Source organism: Punica granatum, chromosome 8, assembly GCF_007655135.1.
Source record: "Punica granatum isolate Tunisia-2019 chromosome 8, ASM765513v2, whole genome shotgun sequence".
Classification (NCBI taxonomy): Eukaryota; Viridiplantae; Streptophyta; class Magnoliopsida; order Myrtales; family Lythraceae; genus Punica; species Punica granatum.
Genome location: NC_045134.1, coordinates 2,771,355 through 2,789,979, shown reverse-complemented (window position 1 = coordinate 2,789,979; position 18,625 = coordinate 2,771,355). Strand labels below are relative to the sequence as shown.

The window sequence follows — 18,625 nt, the reverse complement described above, 5'->3', positions numbered from 1 at the left end:
TAGCTCATTATTTCAATTTTTCTCCATGTCTCCCTATACAATAAGCACGTGCCGTACTAGCAATCAGGTAAAGGAAAAGGAGATCTCTTTCTCAGTTATATCTTCCATCTATACTGCAGGTAATGTCCCATTCATTATGATAGTCAATTTATAAAAATATCTACTAAAGTGAATCCTTTACAAGAAGACTCCGAACTTTCAAATATTTCCGATCTTCCCACAAAGACAAAGAATCTCACCCAAATTGGTGAACATGATGACAATAGGTTATTGGTAAAGGTAGATTTTATACAAAAGCACTTTCTGACCTTCAGTGCATGAATGAAAGCAATGCTTGTTATGAAGATACATCCTCAGAAATAAAATTGAAAATTGAAGATTGGGAGCTAATAATGTCAGACACTGCAGAACAATTATCCAAGAGAGTAGGAAATCGGAGTCATGGTTCTCGCATCAAAGTGTATGCAGATATTTAACTGACTCAGTATGGGCTGAATAAGAGAAAGGACTCACTTTTGCACTCCTGAGCGATACCACGTCTTCTCAGCCTCTTCATACTTCTTGGGCTTCTCATAATGAAGAGCATATGCCTGATAGAAGAGACACCGCTTGGTCCCGATGTGGTTTGTCTCCATTGCTTTCAAAAGTACCCCTGGGTCGTCTACATAATCCATCTACAGATTGTTTAAAAGAAACACCAAAAGCTTATCACCTGAAATATCCAGAAAATCAATCAGTAGAAGACAGAAACAAACTCAAGATCTCATTTTATATCGCGATGTGTGAGTGTTTAAGTTATTGGAGTTGACATATATCCAATTCCCTGATTATTGCATCTTTCCAAAGACTACAGAAGAGGCATTGATCAGAAGCTGAGGAGAGACAACAGACAAGCGATCAACAAAAGCTGAAGCTCAGCACATCTAACCTCTGTTCGCTCATTTGATATCTAAGCAATGAACCAAATGATTTTACATATTCGTTATGGAAGCTCACTGCTAAACCATGCCGGACACTTATATCAACCCACATTCCCATTTGTAGTTAATGCTTTCAGCAAATGCCACTGAAGCTCGCTAATTGGCTGTTCTAGAAGCTTGAAGCTTCCGGAGAATAAGATTCAGCGGCATCAGGGCGCAGTTCATTTCGATTGGAAAGCTCGGTTATCACCTGGAGAAAAACAAAAAAGGAAAAAGAGTGAAGCTTTTTGCAGTCACCTAGCTGCAGCCGAACGCAGAGGTATTGGAGGTCGTTCTCGTAGCGCCGATCGGATTCCAACATCTGAGTACATTTCTGCAGGAACCCGGGGAGCTTCTCATAAGCTGAGCAGGCAGGCAGTCTTTCACCGTCCTGATTCCTCTGCAACACATTTTAATGCAAAGATAGATCAGTGAGAACTGATAAATGCAGTTCTGACAGTAAATCAACTAACTTCAGAGGGTACAGAGAGAGTAAGAGAGCTTGGTACCGGAGCCAGGGGAGGAGAAGATCCTTGCCGGAGTAGGTCTTGACGTCAGAAATCAAGGAGGAGGAGAAGAGGTTGTTCCGGTGAGCAGGGGCGGCAGCAGGCCTGAGGCATTGGGAGTTGGGGGGTTGCCTTGCCGCCAGGGTTAGTGAATGACTTGTCCAGAGAGGAGCAGGGTACTTAGCAATTGTGTAAAAGAACAAATGATCTCTTTCTCAGTTATATATCTTCATCTATACTTCAGCTAATGTCTCATGATAAGAGTCGATTTATGAATATCTACTTTCTAAAAAGACTCCCGAACTTTCAAATATTCCGATTTTGACGCATAAAAAATCTCGCTAAATTAGCGAACATGAAGATAATAAGCTGTTGGTTAAGGAAGATTTTATACAAAACACTTCATTAAATGAAAAGCAAATGCAGAAACTTGAATGCTAGAACAGGTTACAAACTGACAGAGGATGGAAGAGCATAAACTCCTCGAGAAGCTCATGCAGTAACCTTGACAAGCTTATGCATCTGAAAAGATACATAAGCCCGTAAACAAGCAGCACAACTCAATCAATTCAATTGCACATTAAACAAAAGGAATGGTATACAAATAAACAAGAAACTCCCCAAACATCCCTAAAAGTCCAAAGGCATTCCAAACATTTTATTTATATCGTCCATGGCCTCTTTTGTGTATAAAGTTGGCTCGAACAAGTCGGATCCTCGTGATTTTCCCGAAGATTCAGGCTGAAGCTTCCGTCCAGTTAGTTCCAGCTCATCATCAGGGAGAATCGACAACTCAACAGTTCCTTTGTTTTGAGCTTTTGTTGACAAATCTGGCAGCACTTGAGATTGACCATGTTCATGTTCATCATCAACATCATCATTATCATCATCAGGAAGAATCAAGAATCCACCTCGATCTCCTTTCTCTTGAGGCAGCCTCTCGTTCTTTTTCGATCTTTTAGTCCGAACAAAGTCTATCGGCTTCCCGAACATACTGTTTATGTCCTGCATTGCCTCCTTTAAATTAATGGTCGGATCCACTAACCCATGGTGACAAACATTTTCCGCCACTGGGTCATCCAAGATGGCCGACCCGACAAATCTGCAGACAACTGTGTCCTCTCTGAACTTTCCTCGAGATGAAGTCGCATTTCCCAACTCATCCGAACCTTCTGGAGGAAGATCCTTCGGCCAAGGAAACACAAAGGCAGAGGAGACAGAATTTTCCAAGCTATCTCCTTCATCTCTGCCCACCCAATTTTCTTTGTTGTCCATGTAAATTTCGAGTGGCCTCTGTCGGGGCTGGATAAGTTCATCTTTCTCATCTGAATCTTCATCAATGAACACTGTGGATCCACTGTTAGAACTCTGATATTCTTTTTGTCGGTTACAATTTGTTCCCTTTCCTTTCAGTGGAAGAATTTCCATGGGCTCACTGAACATGCTGTTGATGGCGTTAATGGCCTCCTTCATGTTTACTGTTGGTTCCACTAGTCCATGGTGTCGAGCATCTTCTGCTTGGGGTTTTCCTACTATGGCAGTATCCACAAATGTCGCCACAACTGTATCATCACCACCTTCTAATTTTCCATTATCTTCTGTCAATGGCTTTACATTCTTCGGCTTCTCTTTGAGAATCTTCGTAGCTTCTGCCTTCTTGTTCTCAGTCAGTACTTGGTTTGGGTAATCCTTTCTATGTGCCTCTTTAGATTCGATCTCAGCTCTGCTTGTGTTTTCCTTGTTTTGATGGGGATTGAGCCGAGAAAGAGGCTTCTTCCCGAACTTCCTCTCATGCGGCTGCAAGATGTTGGGTCATAATATAATGATTTCAACTCTCAAATCGAATGAACAAAATAACCAAAAAAATAAAACCGAGAATGGCCATACCTGGCTTTTCTTATCCTTGTGTCTTTCCATCCGATGAAGGAACTGTTGATAGGACTTCTTTAAGTCATCAATTGGTTCTGCAAGGCTAAACAATTGATAGCTCATTATTTCAGCTATTCTCCTTGTCCCCAACAATAAACACGTGCCCAGACTAGCAATCGAGTAAAGGAACAAGATCTCTTTCTCAGTTATATATTCCTCTATACTGCAGTTAATGTCGCATGGATAGTCAATTTATGAGTCTTTCTAAAGCCAACCCTTTATAAAAGGAGTCCAAAACTTCAAATATTCCAATCGTGACACATAAAAAATCTAGCCAAATCAGCTAACATGATGACAAGAAGCTGTTGGTTAAGATATTATACAAAAGCACATTCTGACCCTCGTTAAATGAAAAGCAATTCTTGAGATGAAGCTACATTCACAGAATTAAAATGAGAATTGCGGAGTGGTGCTAATAATGTAAGACACTGCAAAACATTTATCTAAAAGCAATGGAAATTCAAATTGGAGTCATGGTACATCTGAGATACAACCGGAAACCCAACTGTTCTCACATCTGAGTAGCAGATTTGAATTGAAGTCATTTAACTGACCCTCAATTCTACAGATAGTTCTCTCACAGCTACACGAGCATTTATCCGACCCAGTATGTGCTTGATAAGTAGAAAGAACTCACTTTTGCACTCCCATATGATACATCTTCTCAGCCTCTTCATACTTCTTAGCCTTCTCATAATAAAGAGCATATGCCTGATAGAAGAGAGATCGCTTGGTCCCTATGTGGTTTGTCTCCATTGCTTTCAGAAGTAGCTTTGGTTCATCCACATAATCCATCTACAGATTGTTTAAAAAAAACCAAAAGTTATCACCGAAAATACCTGAAAATCAATCAGTAGCAGACAGAACCAAACTCTAGATCTCATTTTATATTGAGATGTTCGAGTCTTTAAGTTATGGAGTTGACATATATCCAATTCTCTGATTGGTTGCATCTTTCCCAAGACTGTAGAAGCGAAATCAATCAGAAACTGCGAGACAACGAATGAGTAATCGAAAAAACTGAAGCTTAGCACATTAGCCGTCGCTTACTCGATATCTAAGATATGAACCATAAAATGATTTTACATATACAAGATGGAAGCTCACTGTTAACCATGCTGGATTTAATAACATCAACCCACATTCCTGTTTATCGTTAATGCTTTCAACAACATGTTCATAACGCTTGTTAATTGGCATCCATGCAAGCTCGAAGCTTCTGAGAATAAGATCCAACGGATCAGGGCAAAGTTCATTTCAGATAAAAAAGTTCAATTACCACTTGAAATATACAGAGTGTGAAGCTTTATGCAGTTACCAGCTCCAGCCAAACGCGGAGGTATCGGAGGTCGTTCTTGTAGCGCTGATTGGATTCGAACGTCCGGGTACATTTCTGCAGGAAACGTGGGAGCTTCTCCTTCAGAAGATGAGCAGGCAGACACTCCTTCATCGTCTTGATTCCTCTGCAACACATTTCAATCCAAAGACAAATAAATGAACTGATGGATGCAGTTACAACAGTAAAACAACTGATTTCAGAGGGTACAGAGAGAGCAAGAGAGCTTGGTACCGGAGCCAAGGGAGGAGAAGATCCTTGCCGGAGTAGGTCTTGATGTCGGAGATCAATGAGGAAAAGAGATCGTCCCGGTGAGCCGCGGCGGCGGCGGGAGGGCATTGGCCTTGGGCGTTGGGTGTTGCCGCCATGGTCAGTGAGTGACTTCGCCGGAGAGAAGCGGACTGATGGGGCAGACGTTCGGAGAACCGGGTAATTGAACGTACCGGATAAATTTGAATTTGGGGCGTGGCTTTTATGCGCGCGTGCAGTACGCGCTCCATTTTCGTCCATTTAATTAATCTATTTCCATTTTATGTAACCTTTTTCTTTGTTATTATAAAAAAAATACTCAGTTAATTTATTTTGAAGATTTTAATTCCTAGAGAAAAATAAAATTGTAAAATATCTATAGTGATGACATAATATATATAACATAAAAATATAAAAATTGCCCTTAACAAAATTAATATTTTCATAATGTATAACTCTAACATAAAGAAGAATCGAGCAAAAAATAAATAAATATTTTGTGTACAGTAATAACTTTAATACACAATAACATGTGCGAGTAAATCAAACTAAACTATTTTGTATGTAAACATTTTATGTGTTATGTGTTTTGATTACATGAATAATATTGCTTCTTATTTTCTTATATTTATTTCTCGAATTTAGCAATAAGTTATTACTTTGGTAGAGATATACTTTAACGTTAGTGCAGAAAATATTAAGTAATTATTAGTTGTATAGTAAAAAATAATAAATATATATCGGAAAGAATGTTGATTTTGCGAATTAATATAAAAGTCAACATGTACAGGAAAATAAATTTGATTAATTGATGTGAAATTCTTTATTTATTTATTTTTTTTTAGTATCGATTTTCCATTTCTTGTTCATCGCTTCAGTCTCTCCGTTATCACTGCCGAATTAGACACTTCAGAGAAGAGCAATACTTCGCCGCCGCGTCTCAGTCTCCATTTCTTCTCCCTCCGTCAATGGAAGCTCCCGAGCAAAACCCTACCAATGGCGGCGAAAGGGACCCGCAGAACCGCATCGGGGAAGACGAAGAAGAAGAAGAAGAAGATTCCGAGGCCGAGGACGACGATTACGAGCCCGAGCCCCCCCAGCCGCTGTCTCAGGAGGCGCAGCTGCGGGCCCACAAGGCCAGGCTGACCAACCTCTCCCGCAAGCTGTCCTCCGAGCAGGTCCCGATCCGAGTCCACGATGTGCTTGTCAAAGGCAACACCAAGACCAAGGACTGGGTGATCGAGGCGGAGCTGGAGGACCTGAAGCGCGCGGGCTCACTGCAGGAGCTCCTTCAAGCTGCGAGCTTGGCCAATTTCAGGCTCCAACAGCTCGGGATCTTCCACTCCGTGAACATCGTGCTTGATTCGGGGCCGAAGGAGCTGCCCGGCACTGCGAACGTGGTTGTAAATGTCGTGGAGGCGAGCAACCCTCTCTCTGGCGAAATCGGTTACTACACCAAGCCAGAGGTATTGAAATCTTGGTGCTGCAGAGACTGGTTGATGATAGTAAAATGCTTAGCTTAGCTCGAGATTGTCTAAATTGAAGGTCTGGCATTGATGCTTGACCTTGGCTTTGGCTCGAATATAAAGAACTGCTTAGTTGATTTCTATGGTTATTTAGTATGCGTCAACATTTGAAAATAATTTCTGCAATCTTCTTAGAAACCACTGAATCTAATGCAAAGATGATGCATTCGTGTTTCTCATTTTGGTCATATAATGCCTCTGTAGGCTAGGTCATCAACAGTCGAAGGAGTGTTAAAGTTTAAGAATCTGCTCGGTTATGGGGATCTTTGGGACACCTCGTTTGCTTATGGTTGGAATCAGACATCTGAGCTGAGTGCTGGCGTGTTCTTGCCGAGATTCAAAAGCTGGGCAACTCCTTTGATTGTTCGAGTGTTCCTCATAACCCAAGATTGGTTGAAATACACTTCGTACAATGAGCGATCAATGGGCTTGTCCCTTGGCCTACTTTCTTCGAGGAACCATGACTTAACATATAATCTTGCCTGGCGCACTTTGGCAGATCCTTCCCAGATGTCATCTAGACCAGTAAGGAGACAACTGGGACATGGTTTAAGCTCAGCTCTCAAATACATATTCAGGTTTGACAGGAGAAATTCACCCGTCAGGCCAACTCAGGGGTATGCTTTTGTTTCTACCACTCAACTTGGTGGCCTTTTTCCTGATTCCCGAAGCTTGCGCTTTCTACGCCAGGTCATACTTTCCTGACTTTTTCCTATTTCAGGGTCGTGATTTATTTTAAGGTCTTCTAATGCATTTGCTTCAATAAGAGAACTTGATGAGGGAATCTAGTCACTAGTTGCGAGAATGTAGCCTTGTCTTTTAATGTAATCTTGTGGCATTCTGTTCATATTGCTTCATTTCCTGGTGAATATTATGTCTTTGAACATAGACTTCTTCATGATCTTTAATTAATGAAACTTTTCCCTTTCCAGGAGATTGATCTTCGTTATGCTGTTCCACTGGGATTTTATCACGCTGCGCTCAACTTTGGGATGTCTGCTGGTGTCCTCTTTCCATGGGGCCGAGGATTCTTGGAAAAGCCATCATCCCTGCCTGAGAGATTCTTCTTGGGGGGCAATTCGTCTCCATTCAGTTCATTAGGAGGTCCAACTTCACTGTTAGGATTTGGAACCAGGGGGGTTGGCCCCGCAGAACCAAGGCGGCAAACTGATGATGAGTCCAGTGAAAGGGACTTCGTTGGTGGGGACATCGCTGTGACTGCTTTTGCCGATCTTTCTTTTGATCTTCCATTCAAATGGTCCAGAAAGAGTGGAATCTATGGGCATGTATTTGCATGTGCGGGGAACCTTGCCAAGTTGTCACAAAATGAATTCCGCAACTTCTCCTTTCAAAACTTTGTGAAATCCTACCGCAGTTCTGTTGGAGCTGGAATTGTTGTCCCGACAAATATTGTTCGCCTGGAGGTCAGTTTTTAATGCTTTCATTACCGAGTTTTTTAAGCTTAAGCAGTAAAGATATGGCCTATGCAGTAGGTGCCACATGATTGTGCATGAGAATGCTTCTTATGATGGCAGTTACGTGTTTCATAGGAGTTTCGATTTTTTTTCTGAAAGAATTCTAAGAGCTTGCTCGTATATGGATTTGTAATTCTTGAAAACTATTTATAATCTATGCTAACAAAGGATATGAAATTATCAACGAATAATTTAATGTTTCGGCCATTCTCAGGGTAAAAGCTATTTTGATTCTCTTCACATGCAACATTTTCTTTTCTGATTAAGCATGATAAGGATCTAAGTATTGATATTTTGCTTGTATGTGGCATCTGTGTGTCAATTTCTTTTAAAAGGAACTTTATTTTCTTCAACTTGGAGATGTTTTGCCTGTTATTTGCGTTCTGCTTCTCATGGATTGTGGACCCTTTTTAAGGTAATTTCTCCTTACTTTGCAACAGGTCAACTACTGCTATGTACTGAGGCAATTTGATTTTGATCGAGGCAAGGCCGGGTTGAGGGTCAGCTTTTCTTCTACATGATATTACCTGGCTTAATAGTTGTGGTTCAACAATGCCGAGAAGAGATGTGAAACATGTCTGAATAAGGTAAAATTTAAGTTTTCTTTTCGGATCTTCTACTGCCTTGTTGGCATCCTTGTTCTAGACGTCCACCGTTTTTGTAATTCCAGATCGAGGTTGACTATTGGGAGAGGAATTTAGTGGAGGAAATAACCCACCACACCTGGTAATGAGGATGCGTCTCATTTTTTTAATGAAAGATGGAAGTTTCGAACTGTCTTTAACGCCAAAAATATGTTTGTCCGGTGAAGAAAAGGCATTCATTGTGCTGCTCATTTGTTTGAGACATGATGTTCTTATTTGAAACTGTCACTGTTGTTCGGTATGGTTGAGTTTCACTTGCTCTGGTTTCATTCTTGTTTGCTGATTACCTGGGCATCTCCTGATGGTAATGCTGATGAGGCGTTAGGCCAAAGTTCTTTTTCTGGGTCTCAGACTCCGTTTCCGAGCTGGTCTTTTGCGTTGGTTCGGAAGAAGAGGCCGTCTCCTACTCCTAGTAATTACTGTGCACTGCCTGTTTCAGTCTCAAATTCAATGTCTTTGAGAAGTTAATGATTCTTAGGATCAATGGTGACTGATTTTAATATGAATGATGGGTAAGGAGTCAGCTTCATCTACTTATTAATATCATGCATGTTTATAATAATATATCCATATAGTAATAATCATATATTATATATATTGCTATTATATGGAGGCAAGATTCTTTCCCAACTAATTCCATTATCTTTGTTTCATGCAAAAGAAAATGCCATTGTGTCTCTATGGGTCCATTTATATATCCTCCAACCTCTTCTCTATGTGCTTGAAACTATATGATCAAGATCGATCAGGCCCTTGATCTTGAAACTATACGATCATGCACTTAACTCGTGCTTCTTTGGAGTTAGGACTATGATATTCAATTCTCTTGGTATATCAATTTCGTGATGTGGTCAGATGTCTCCCCCATAATGTTTATGGGATTAGTATCGTGATTCATGATTATCGTCGGACGAGCACATGATTCACATTCGAAAGGACGAGTGCCATGATTAACATACGAAAGGTGGAGGTGAGGTTGATTCTTAATCATGCTAATGTCGGGCCCAGCTTAGTCATCCGGTGGTACTTATGCCGATCCCAAAGCATGTCTTGCAACTAATATCATTTTAAAACTGAAGAAAAATACTTATTACGCAATTCCCATTTGCTGAGTGAAATAATAATATTATCATGCATGCTAAATATCTGTATAATATTATACACATGGATGAGAATTTTGCTAACCTACGGAATACGTCAAAGCCCTACAAAAGAAAAACTTAACATCTATAATTTCGGGTCAAAATTTCTAAGGTTTGCACATTTCTAAGACCACCCTTCGTGTATAATTCTCGACAATTGTTAGATGTGTGACAGATCGAGAGCATATACAATATGCTTGATATGAAGATAAATATATAAATATTTTGATTATCATAGGAAGAAATAATTTTTTTTTAAAAAGGAGAATGCTAGGTGATTACGCTTGATATGAAGTAAATAAGAGAAATTGTTGAAGGAAACAATAGAGGTAATTAGTTGCCCAGAATTAATTCCATGATTAATTATGAGGCCAATAGCAATGGATGAAGATTATGATAATAGTATAAATATTGTTACGTTCTCTTAATAATTAACACGAAAGTTTTTCTAATCCAAAAAAATCTCACTCACAATGATATAAATAGTAAATTACATAATATTCAACAGCTATGTTAATGTTAGGAAGTTTATTAGACAATTAATTTTTTTTAGGAGGATTTAACGTTTTTGTAATAGTATATTCCATGGCATGCCATGGGATTTGTTTTTCATTCATGCGTATTGATCATGTGCATGGAGCTAGCTGGAATGGCCGAAGTGAAGTGAAAAGACAGACATGCCTTATTCCCATAAGATTCGGATCCCCGCATACATAGCTTCACGTTATCATTATTATAATAACAAAAACAATAATAATAGTGATAATAATGCCATTATTATTATAATTGATTATCTTTATTATTATTTTAACTTTTAAGCCTACGGTAGAAGTAGGAGGAGGAAATGAAGAAAAAACAGAGGGCAAAGGTACTATACTTTCCTGTCTGTCTAACTAAGCTAGGAGTTGACTTTACAGACTGGTTCCTCGAGACTGAATCTCTCATCGGTCTCTTCCTTTTATTTTAATGGAATTTCAGCACACCCTCTACCAATTTCTTCATCAAATCAAATTTTTTATTAAATATGTGTCCAACATTTTATTTTTCCTTATTCTGTTTTCATTCCTGTCATAGTGCATATGTATACCAATGTCTTTGTGGACCACTTCTAATTAGTAATACTGCAAAGTAATCATAGCGTGATATATCATGATCATGACGTACTTGCAACATGAACTATAAAAAATAATGTACATTTTTTACCATCGAAACGTTCATTCTGATTTGTAACTCATTCAAAAAGTATAAAATATTATGCGCTTAACAAGTGTGACAAATCATTTTATATGCTCTTGACTACTTTCTAGTTTTCATCTCCACAAGTGCATATCACCACAGAGCATTCTCCGTCTCTTAATTAGTTATGGTCTTTCCCCATATAATCCCATATAACTAATACTCATAATTAATATATCAAATATTCTAACTTCTACAAAAGTAATTAAGCAAACTATATATTCACCCAAAAAAGTAGGGAAACTATGTCGTACGAAAAATATCATATGGCATTTTTAGGTGCTTAATTTATATATATATATATATATATATATATAACTCTTCATTAACATGTATCACACATGAATTCTATTGCGAGTATTGGATATCATCATTAGTTAATTTACCTTGTTATAAATGACCTAAAATCACACACACACGCACGTACATCCATATTATTACATAATTTTTGTTTCCCTAACCACACAATTTTTTTTACAAAGTTAATTGGGTCATGCATGCATGAAGCCTTTTCTCTTCTTTTGCAAAAAGTGGGCATTTCTTAGGCGGCTGTGATGGGGTCTCAGGAAGCCCGTGCGGGTATACCCTTTTGCTGGTGAATTCCGTGAATTGGAGTAATTAACGTGATCAATTAATTCAAAGCCCTTTAGCTAACTCCTCAATCCTCATCACACGAGGATGGAATATCTACTTAGGCTAGGGTTTCATCTCATGCATGCAAAGTCCCCCATGGTCACAACCTCTAAAGCTTCTGCTTTTTCGGCAAACAAAAGTCACGCAAAAAGTTTTCGAGGGCAAATCAATATCATGCGAGCTGTCGAAGAAGAAAAAGGTCTTACTTTGTTTTATGAAGAATGGAGGGGGACAATAGTCAATATGAGAGTTTCATCTCTCAAACAAAGAATTGATAAATAACAAAAATAAATAAATAAATAAATAAATAAGCATGACATATCATCGTGATGAATTGGCATGATAACGACGTTATTTTCTCTTCATAAATAAAGCCTAAGTTCTTAGATTTCAAGGTTCCCCTCAAAACAAAGCATCTACATATAATTAATTATATATATGTCTAACATTTCTTTCTTCGGTTGAAGGGTTAGAACATAATTGACTTGAACTTGATCTGTCTCAATGATCAGCATATATACAATCAACACATGTGTATCGATCGGTTCAAAAGTTTGCGGATTTACAGATTATTGCAAAAGCCTCCTTCTCACGCAGTTTACAGCTGGTGAGATCGATTGATAAGGAATAAAAGGTTCAAGTATAAGTTAATTAAGACATTTTGAAAATTGACCGAGAAATTGGAAATCTAAGAGACCAAGCGAGACAAATCCGTGATTCTCGACGAAAATGCGGTGGCAGGCAGAGGTTTTTAATATATATATATATACACATAAATATAAAATAGGCCCCAACTCTCTCTCCGTATATATATATATATATATATATATGTATATGCAAGTTTTTGTAATATAAGGAAGAACTGAATTTAATAAAATAAAATAAAATTCCAAATAAAGAGATATAACTAGTTTCACCTATAAAAATCATATCTAAAGTCTCTTGATTTTTAGTCCAAACTTATACTACTATACTATGCCACTTTCTTATATTTTACGTATATGCAAGTTTAATCTGAGGAAATTGTTGTCCACGTTAGATGCATAAATATAATTCTTTTGAGCTGACACTTTAACTACTCCCCAGGATTCTCTTTTCTCTCTCTAAATTAGGCTCATACATATATATATATATGTGTGTGTGTGTGTGTGTGAATTTATGGATTATAATAAGATAGATTTATTTATACGCATATGGTCTTGCCAAATCTCCTAACCTGCCATTTTCTTAATAAATGCTTCACTCACTACAGTACTTGGTAGAGGTTGATCTCTCTAGTATATAACATACCTATACATAAAGCACATTTATGTGATTCAAGAATCGGCACCTTAATAAAAGATAAGGTGTTTAGGTTAGGTCTATATTTTGTGTGTGGGTGTCTTTGTGTAATATAAGTATAATATATACGTGCATGTGTCTTGAAGGAATCATAAGCCACTACTATATATATATGTTGATTTTTGAGATATAACACATACCATACCATATACCTTCAAGCAAGTACATAAACATATGATATGCAGGTAGAAATTTGATATTTCATATTCCTAGATGTAAACCTTGAATTAACTGATTGGATTAATTTGTCAATAAAATTTTAGGTTAACTCTAGAGCTATATGGAATGGAACCAAACGTTATAAACATTGCGGTGCATATACATTTAAACTTTCCCACAATCATTAGAAAGTTTGTCTGTCTGAGAAACAATGCTAACCAATCACAACTTAATTATTAATTGATATAGACACGAGATCAGAATTGTGAGCAGATATATAGATGAGAAAATCCCTAGCCAAAATAACACACAGTAAGTTGCGCACGTACTTCTCAATGAGTCTCGATCGATTTAGACACATATTATTCAACTTTCAATATTATATGGTTATAGGGGACACCATTAGTATGTATCATGAAAATCCAAACTTTCCAACACAGTTATATCCTTGCAAACTCGCCAGTTTCTCCCTGTCAAGTTTCTTTTTTTCCCCTTTTTTCTTAAATTACTAACGTAATTTTTCCATTTCTCTCTCTCTCTCTTTTTGAAGAAAGCTTTTTTTAATATAAATATGCAATTAATGATAATGGGGTCTTTTCCCTTTTTTTCTCTAAAGGAATGAAAATAACAAAAAATAAATTAATCGATATTTTCACATCAGGCGCAAATTGTGGAGACTGTTCAAAGGTAAACATGAAGGAGACTAATTCTTCTCCTTCTTATCATCTCATGTGAGCCGCATATATCACGTCATTAATTAATTATGAAATAAATGCATGCAAACTCCCTTGCATCATCCATGCAGGTCAGACAAATTATGTTTAAAAAGATATCAGAAGTGAATATATATACATGTATATGTATGATAGCATATAGTTCGATGTTTCTTTTCGACATGAATCATAGTATTTAAAAATTCAATAAATCTTGACTAATTCAGTTCAAGTCAGATCAATAATTTTTTTTCTCTCTTTGTAACGAGCGTTTGTACTATTTTCCAATCTAAAAAATAATGTGTATATAAACAATATGGGTTGGTTCAAATAGTTGGATACTTGTTTCATTAATAAAGTTTCGGGTGTGAAAAGAGAAAATACATATTACGAGAGTTTTGAACGACCCGTTTTAGATAGAATTAGTGGGTGCTCATGGAACTTTCAAAGATCAAGTTGCATCTCGAAAAAGAAGTGGACACATGTGGGTGTGGGACACGTGCGAGAGTATAGAAAACAGAAAAGTAACATAAAAAGGAAAACAAAAAAGCAAAGGAAAACAGATAAATTGAAGGGACTTCCCCATATCTGTCAAAGACTTAGGGCTTCATTTGTCATACATTCCAACCCCATTTCTGCAAAAATTCCCCCCCCCCCTCTCTCTCTCTCTCTTCGTCTTTCTCTTTCTCTCTCTTTCCACCTTGCCATTCTAAGGAAGAGAGAATATGCCTTTCATGGTCTGAGGTAAGAAGGAATGAAGAGAGAGACCTGTTACATAGAAAAGAAATGTCCTCTTTGGTTAAACCATCCTTGGAGATGATGTTGACTTCCCTTTGAATCTCTGAGAGCTCACAGAAAGAAGAGAAAATCCGGGGCAAAAGGATTGGACTTTTTCGTCTTTGAAGGATGAAGGGGAGTGAGAGTACTGCAAACAACTTCTTCTCCGATTCGAGAAGCCCTTCCTCAGCAGAGAGGCCAGAAGACCTCCGCCATGAGGAGGTGGACCAGATCGGTGGTGAGAGCGATGAGAAGAGAACTAATAACGGGAGGAGCTCAAGCAGCAGCACGGTAGAAGAGAACAACAACAACAATAATGGCGAGAAAACGAAGGCAGCGTCTTCTTCCGGTTCGGGAGCTGTGAGGAAGTACATCCGCTCGAAGATGCCGAGGCTCCGGTGGACTCCGGATCTCCATCTCTGCTTTGTTCGTGCCGTCGAGAGACTCGGAGGACATGATAGTAAGCATTATGCTCCTCCAATTGTCCGTATGATTCGAAATTTTAAAGAGCTGTCAAATAAATTGATTCTCAGTTAAACCTAATCCTACAATGAATTCCTTTTGATATAGTCTCCTAAATTAAGGATATGGTCTAAGATAGTTAAGATAGGGCAATAGCCACCAAACCTCCATAAATTTCAGGCATAAACCCTCGTCGACCCCTTCGGAATTTCAGTTTATTTTCTTTGCTTGCTAAGTCTCTCTTCAAATTCCACTTCCATCGATGTCCTTACCTTGGAGGATACATATCGTAATAAGCACGTTCGCTTCGTCGAATTGAGACCCAAAGGGCTGGAAAGGAAATACATAGGAAATCAATTGATTTGATAATTTTGTTGCTAATTAAGAAGTTTCTCTGGCCAATCTCCATTTCTTTTTAGAAGATTCACAATTAGATATGTGTAAGATGTAACTAATGTAGGAGCCTTCATTTGCATCGTTGTAGGAGCGACACCGAAGTTGGTCCTTCAGTTGATGAACATTAAAGGTCTAAGTATCGCTCATGTCAAGAGCCATCTTCAGGTAGTTCACTAAAAAAATTTCAACATAATCTCTTTCCACTTTAATTTGCCATTGTTTAAATTTTTCTTTAACAACAAAATGAGCACTGATTTTACTCGAATTTCTCATACTCTTTTTTATTTTTCAGATGTATAGGAGCAAGAAGATTGATGACCACAATCAAGGTGATCACTAATGGATTAATTCGCTCAACATTTTAGATCTAAAACTACATAAATTACTGACTCTTATTGGTTTAAAGATTGGGTAATTTGTTGTCTCTTCAAATAAAATTCGTTGTGTTCAAACAGAAAAATAATAGTCGTCCCTAATGTATCTATATATTCATTTGACAGCTATGAAAGACCATGGCCTTTTAATTGAAGGCAGTGATCACCACATTTACAATCTAAGCCAACTCTCGATGCTGCAAAGCTTGAATGAAAGAGCTTCCTCAAGGTAATTAATCGTAAATGCGATGCCCCAAAAAAAATGTAATTTGACATATAAATTTTAAGTTTTTTTTTTCTTATAGTTATCTATATACTGTCTCTGCAGACGCAGTAACTGATGAATGTCATTCAAGCATTTTTTTTATCCTGCTTCTACTCGTTTATTATTTGTGCCTTATAAAAAGTAACGGGTCTCGTTTATTTCTCTGGTTGAAGATACGGCAATGCTTCTTGGAAAGGCCACAACCACCACCACCAAGTGTACAGCCCTAATTACCATATGATCAATAATGGCTCTGGTCTCGCTGGCAATTACAACGCTAGATTGATGATCAATAATGACATTCAATATGCGGGTAATTCTCCTTTCAGTAGACCCGACCTCTCCATCAGAGACCAGATCAGGTTCCCAAGCAGTGCTTCAAGTCCTTCCCTCTTGAGCCTAAGAGTAGTGCCAAAAGAAGTGCAGAAGAGGAAGAACCCGGAATCAAATGGGTCAACACTAGACTTGGACCTCTCGCTCGGGATGAAATCAAAGTCGGATCAGGTAAATCGCAAAGACAATGGCGATGACGGAGCGACGGAGAGCAATTTGAGTCTCTCTTTGAATTCTTTGAGTAATAATACGTTGTCAGATAAGATTACTAGATTTAAGGAAAAGGAGAAGGAGGAGAGTGAAATAATAAGGACAAAGAAGAAGACAAATACCCTAGATCTGACTTTGTGAATGGGGACAACTTCGAAGTGAGATCTTGATCAGGTACTTGTTTGTGACAGCAATTTCAGTGGAACATTTTCGATGATATAATGTGTACTGCCTTCATATATTATTAAGGCAACATTATTGTTAATTAATATTATTATTGTTGGAGGCATCTTCTGATCTCTGCATGCCCCCAGTCTCTCTTTTGTCTCTCTTCAACAGTAGATATATATGTATACTGGGAAGTTCGCAGGTCAATGAAATGGAGCGTCCATGAGCCTCTCGTTCGAGATCATTGATTCGGGTCATGAGCCCTACATTGATCCAATTAGTCCATGTACTGGACCGTAAATTTTCCTTATATACAAGGTTTTGACATTGATTTGTATTCTGATATACACAGGGAAAGGGAGAGACGAATTTGGGCATCATTTGGCATTGTTTGGATAATTTTGAAGAATCATATCAATTTATTCTCTTTTTCTTTATTTTTGTAAAACTTCATAATTTAACGAAATTTGCATTGCATTTTCACTATTTTCTTTATAAGTTCGTGAAAATTTCATGAGATCGATGGATCAACCCGGAAGCTAGGGTTTTTCTAGGACAGTGAGGAGCAAAATTGACTAGAAGAATCAAACGTACACACGCACATATATGTCTGCAATCTCGAGCTACGTACACATGCAGATTAGGAAATCTGCAGAAACCTTAAAAAAGAAAAACCCCAGTAACTAAGAAGGAACTGAAATGGAATCTTTGTTGCATGCATTACTGTCTCTCTGCGACAAATCTGTCAGTGTAAACGACAGAGTTTTGCTTTGAATCTTGGCGTGGACTTTTGTTTTTATCCTCTCTCTCCTCATACATATTCTGGAAGTTGGCGAAAGAAAGACAGCAAAAAAAAAGAAGGGCAAACATAAGAAGTTACATATATTATATTATATGTATTGAGAATCAGTGAAATGTATGAGGAAAATGGAAGGGATCGTGAATCATGTACTAGACTATATATTGTTTCTTCCTAATTATCAACTGTATCGAGAGAAAAGTTTTGGGACACCTAAAGTGAAGGGATGTCATCGATCGGGTTATGCCGTCCAATTCCAAACAGAAAATTGATATCATTCAACCAATGGTTATGTCATATTAAATTCTTTGATATGCGATCAATGGATATGATACACTGCACATTGATCATCATTTTAATACATCTTCGAATTTCTTTTATTCTATATTGTCATGTCCAAGAAGATATTATCGGGTCTCTTTTTAACTCGGGATTGTAATTCTTCGTTCGCCTATTATATATGCTATTGTTTAAGGCTGTGTGGCTTCGTTATATTTACCGAAAAATACGTATGTTTATGTCGGTCAAATTTGGTAAACTCGTGAATGCGCTCTCATCTCCTTCGTTTGGCACGGTAAACTAAAAATATATACTTTTTGCGGCATGGTAACTAATATATATATATATATATATATATATATATATATATTTAAATTAATATATCGAATACTCTCAAATATCATCGTTTTTATGGCCAGAGGATCCTCTCTCCTGGTTTTTACTGGGGTCTATGTGGGACGATAGGAATTTTGATCGGAACTTTGAAATGTTTATTTCAGTTGTTTTGCAGTCATTTACTTGGTGTTTTTCACCTATTATTTTCTATGCAATTTGCCAAGGAGAATACCTATGATTGTTTCTGATCTTGTAATTTTATATTTTTTGAGCGTTTTGTCATGTACTATTTTGAGTAGTGAATGAATCTCAATTACTTTTGAGGAAAAAAAATCATTTTTATGGCAAAAAAAATATCGTTTTTTTTAATGTAATATA

At 37.7% G+C, this 18,625-nt stretch overlaps 3 protein-coding genes across 3 annotated transcripts; 2 read left to right on the top strand and 1 right to left on the bottom strand.

Annotated features, from left to right (window-relative positions):
• Positions 1-1,851: 1,851 nt before the first annotated feature.
• On the bottom strand, positions 1,852-5,163 carry LOC116187157 (probable inactive serine/threonine-protein kinase bub1). Its single transcript, XM_031515760.1, has 5 exons — positions 4,965-5,163; positions 4,713-4,857; positions 4,032-4,189; positions 3,353-3,437; positions 1,852-3,262 (listed from the first exon to the last, which is right to left on the bottom strand). The coding sequence occupies exons 1-5, from the start codon at positions 5,096-5,098 to the stop codon at positions 2,096-2,098; spliced, it is 1,689 nt and encodes a 562-aa protein (XP_031371620.1). The 5' UTR covers positions 5,099-5,163; the 3' UTR covers positions 1,852-2,095.
• Positions 5,164-5,838: 675 nt separating this feature from the next.
• Positions 5,839-8,878, top strand: LOC116188468 (sorting and assembly machinery component 50 homolog B-like). Its single transcript, XM_031517849.1, has 4 exons — positions 5,839-6,445; positions 6,710-7,195; positions 7,438-7,929; positions 8,421-8,878. The coding sequence occupies exons 1-4, from the start codon at positions 5,948-5,950 to the stop codon at positions 8,499-8,501; spliced, it is 1,557 nt and encodes a 518-aa protein (XP_031373709.1). The 5' UTR covers positions 5,839-5,947; the 3' UTR covers positions 8,502-8,878.
• Positions 8,879-14,496: 5,618 nt separating this feature from the next.
• Positions 14,497-17,233, top strand: LOC116187362 (probable transcription factor KAN2). Its single transcript, XM_031516020.1, has 5 exons — positions 14,497-15,085; positions 15,572-15,648; positions 15,776-15,812; positions 15,984-16,086; positions 16,296-17,233. Exons 1-5 carry the CDS (start codon positions 14,755-14,757, stop codon positions 16,804-16,806), a joined length of 1,059 nt encoding a protein of 352 aa, XP_031371880.1. The 5' UTR covers positions 14,497-14,754; the 3' UTR covers positions 16,807-17,233.
• The last annotated feature ends 1,392 nt before the right edge of the window (positions 17,234-18,625 follow it).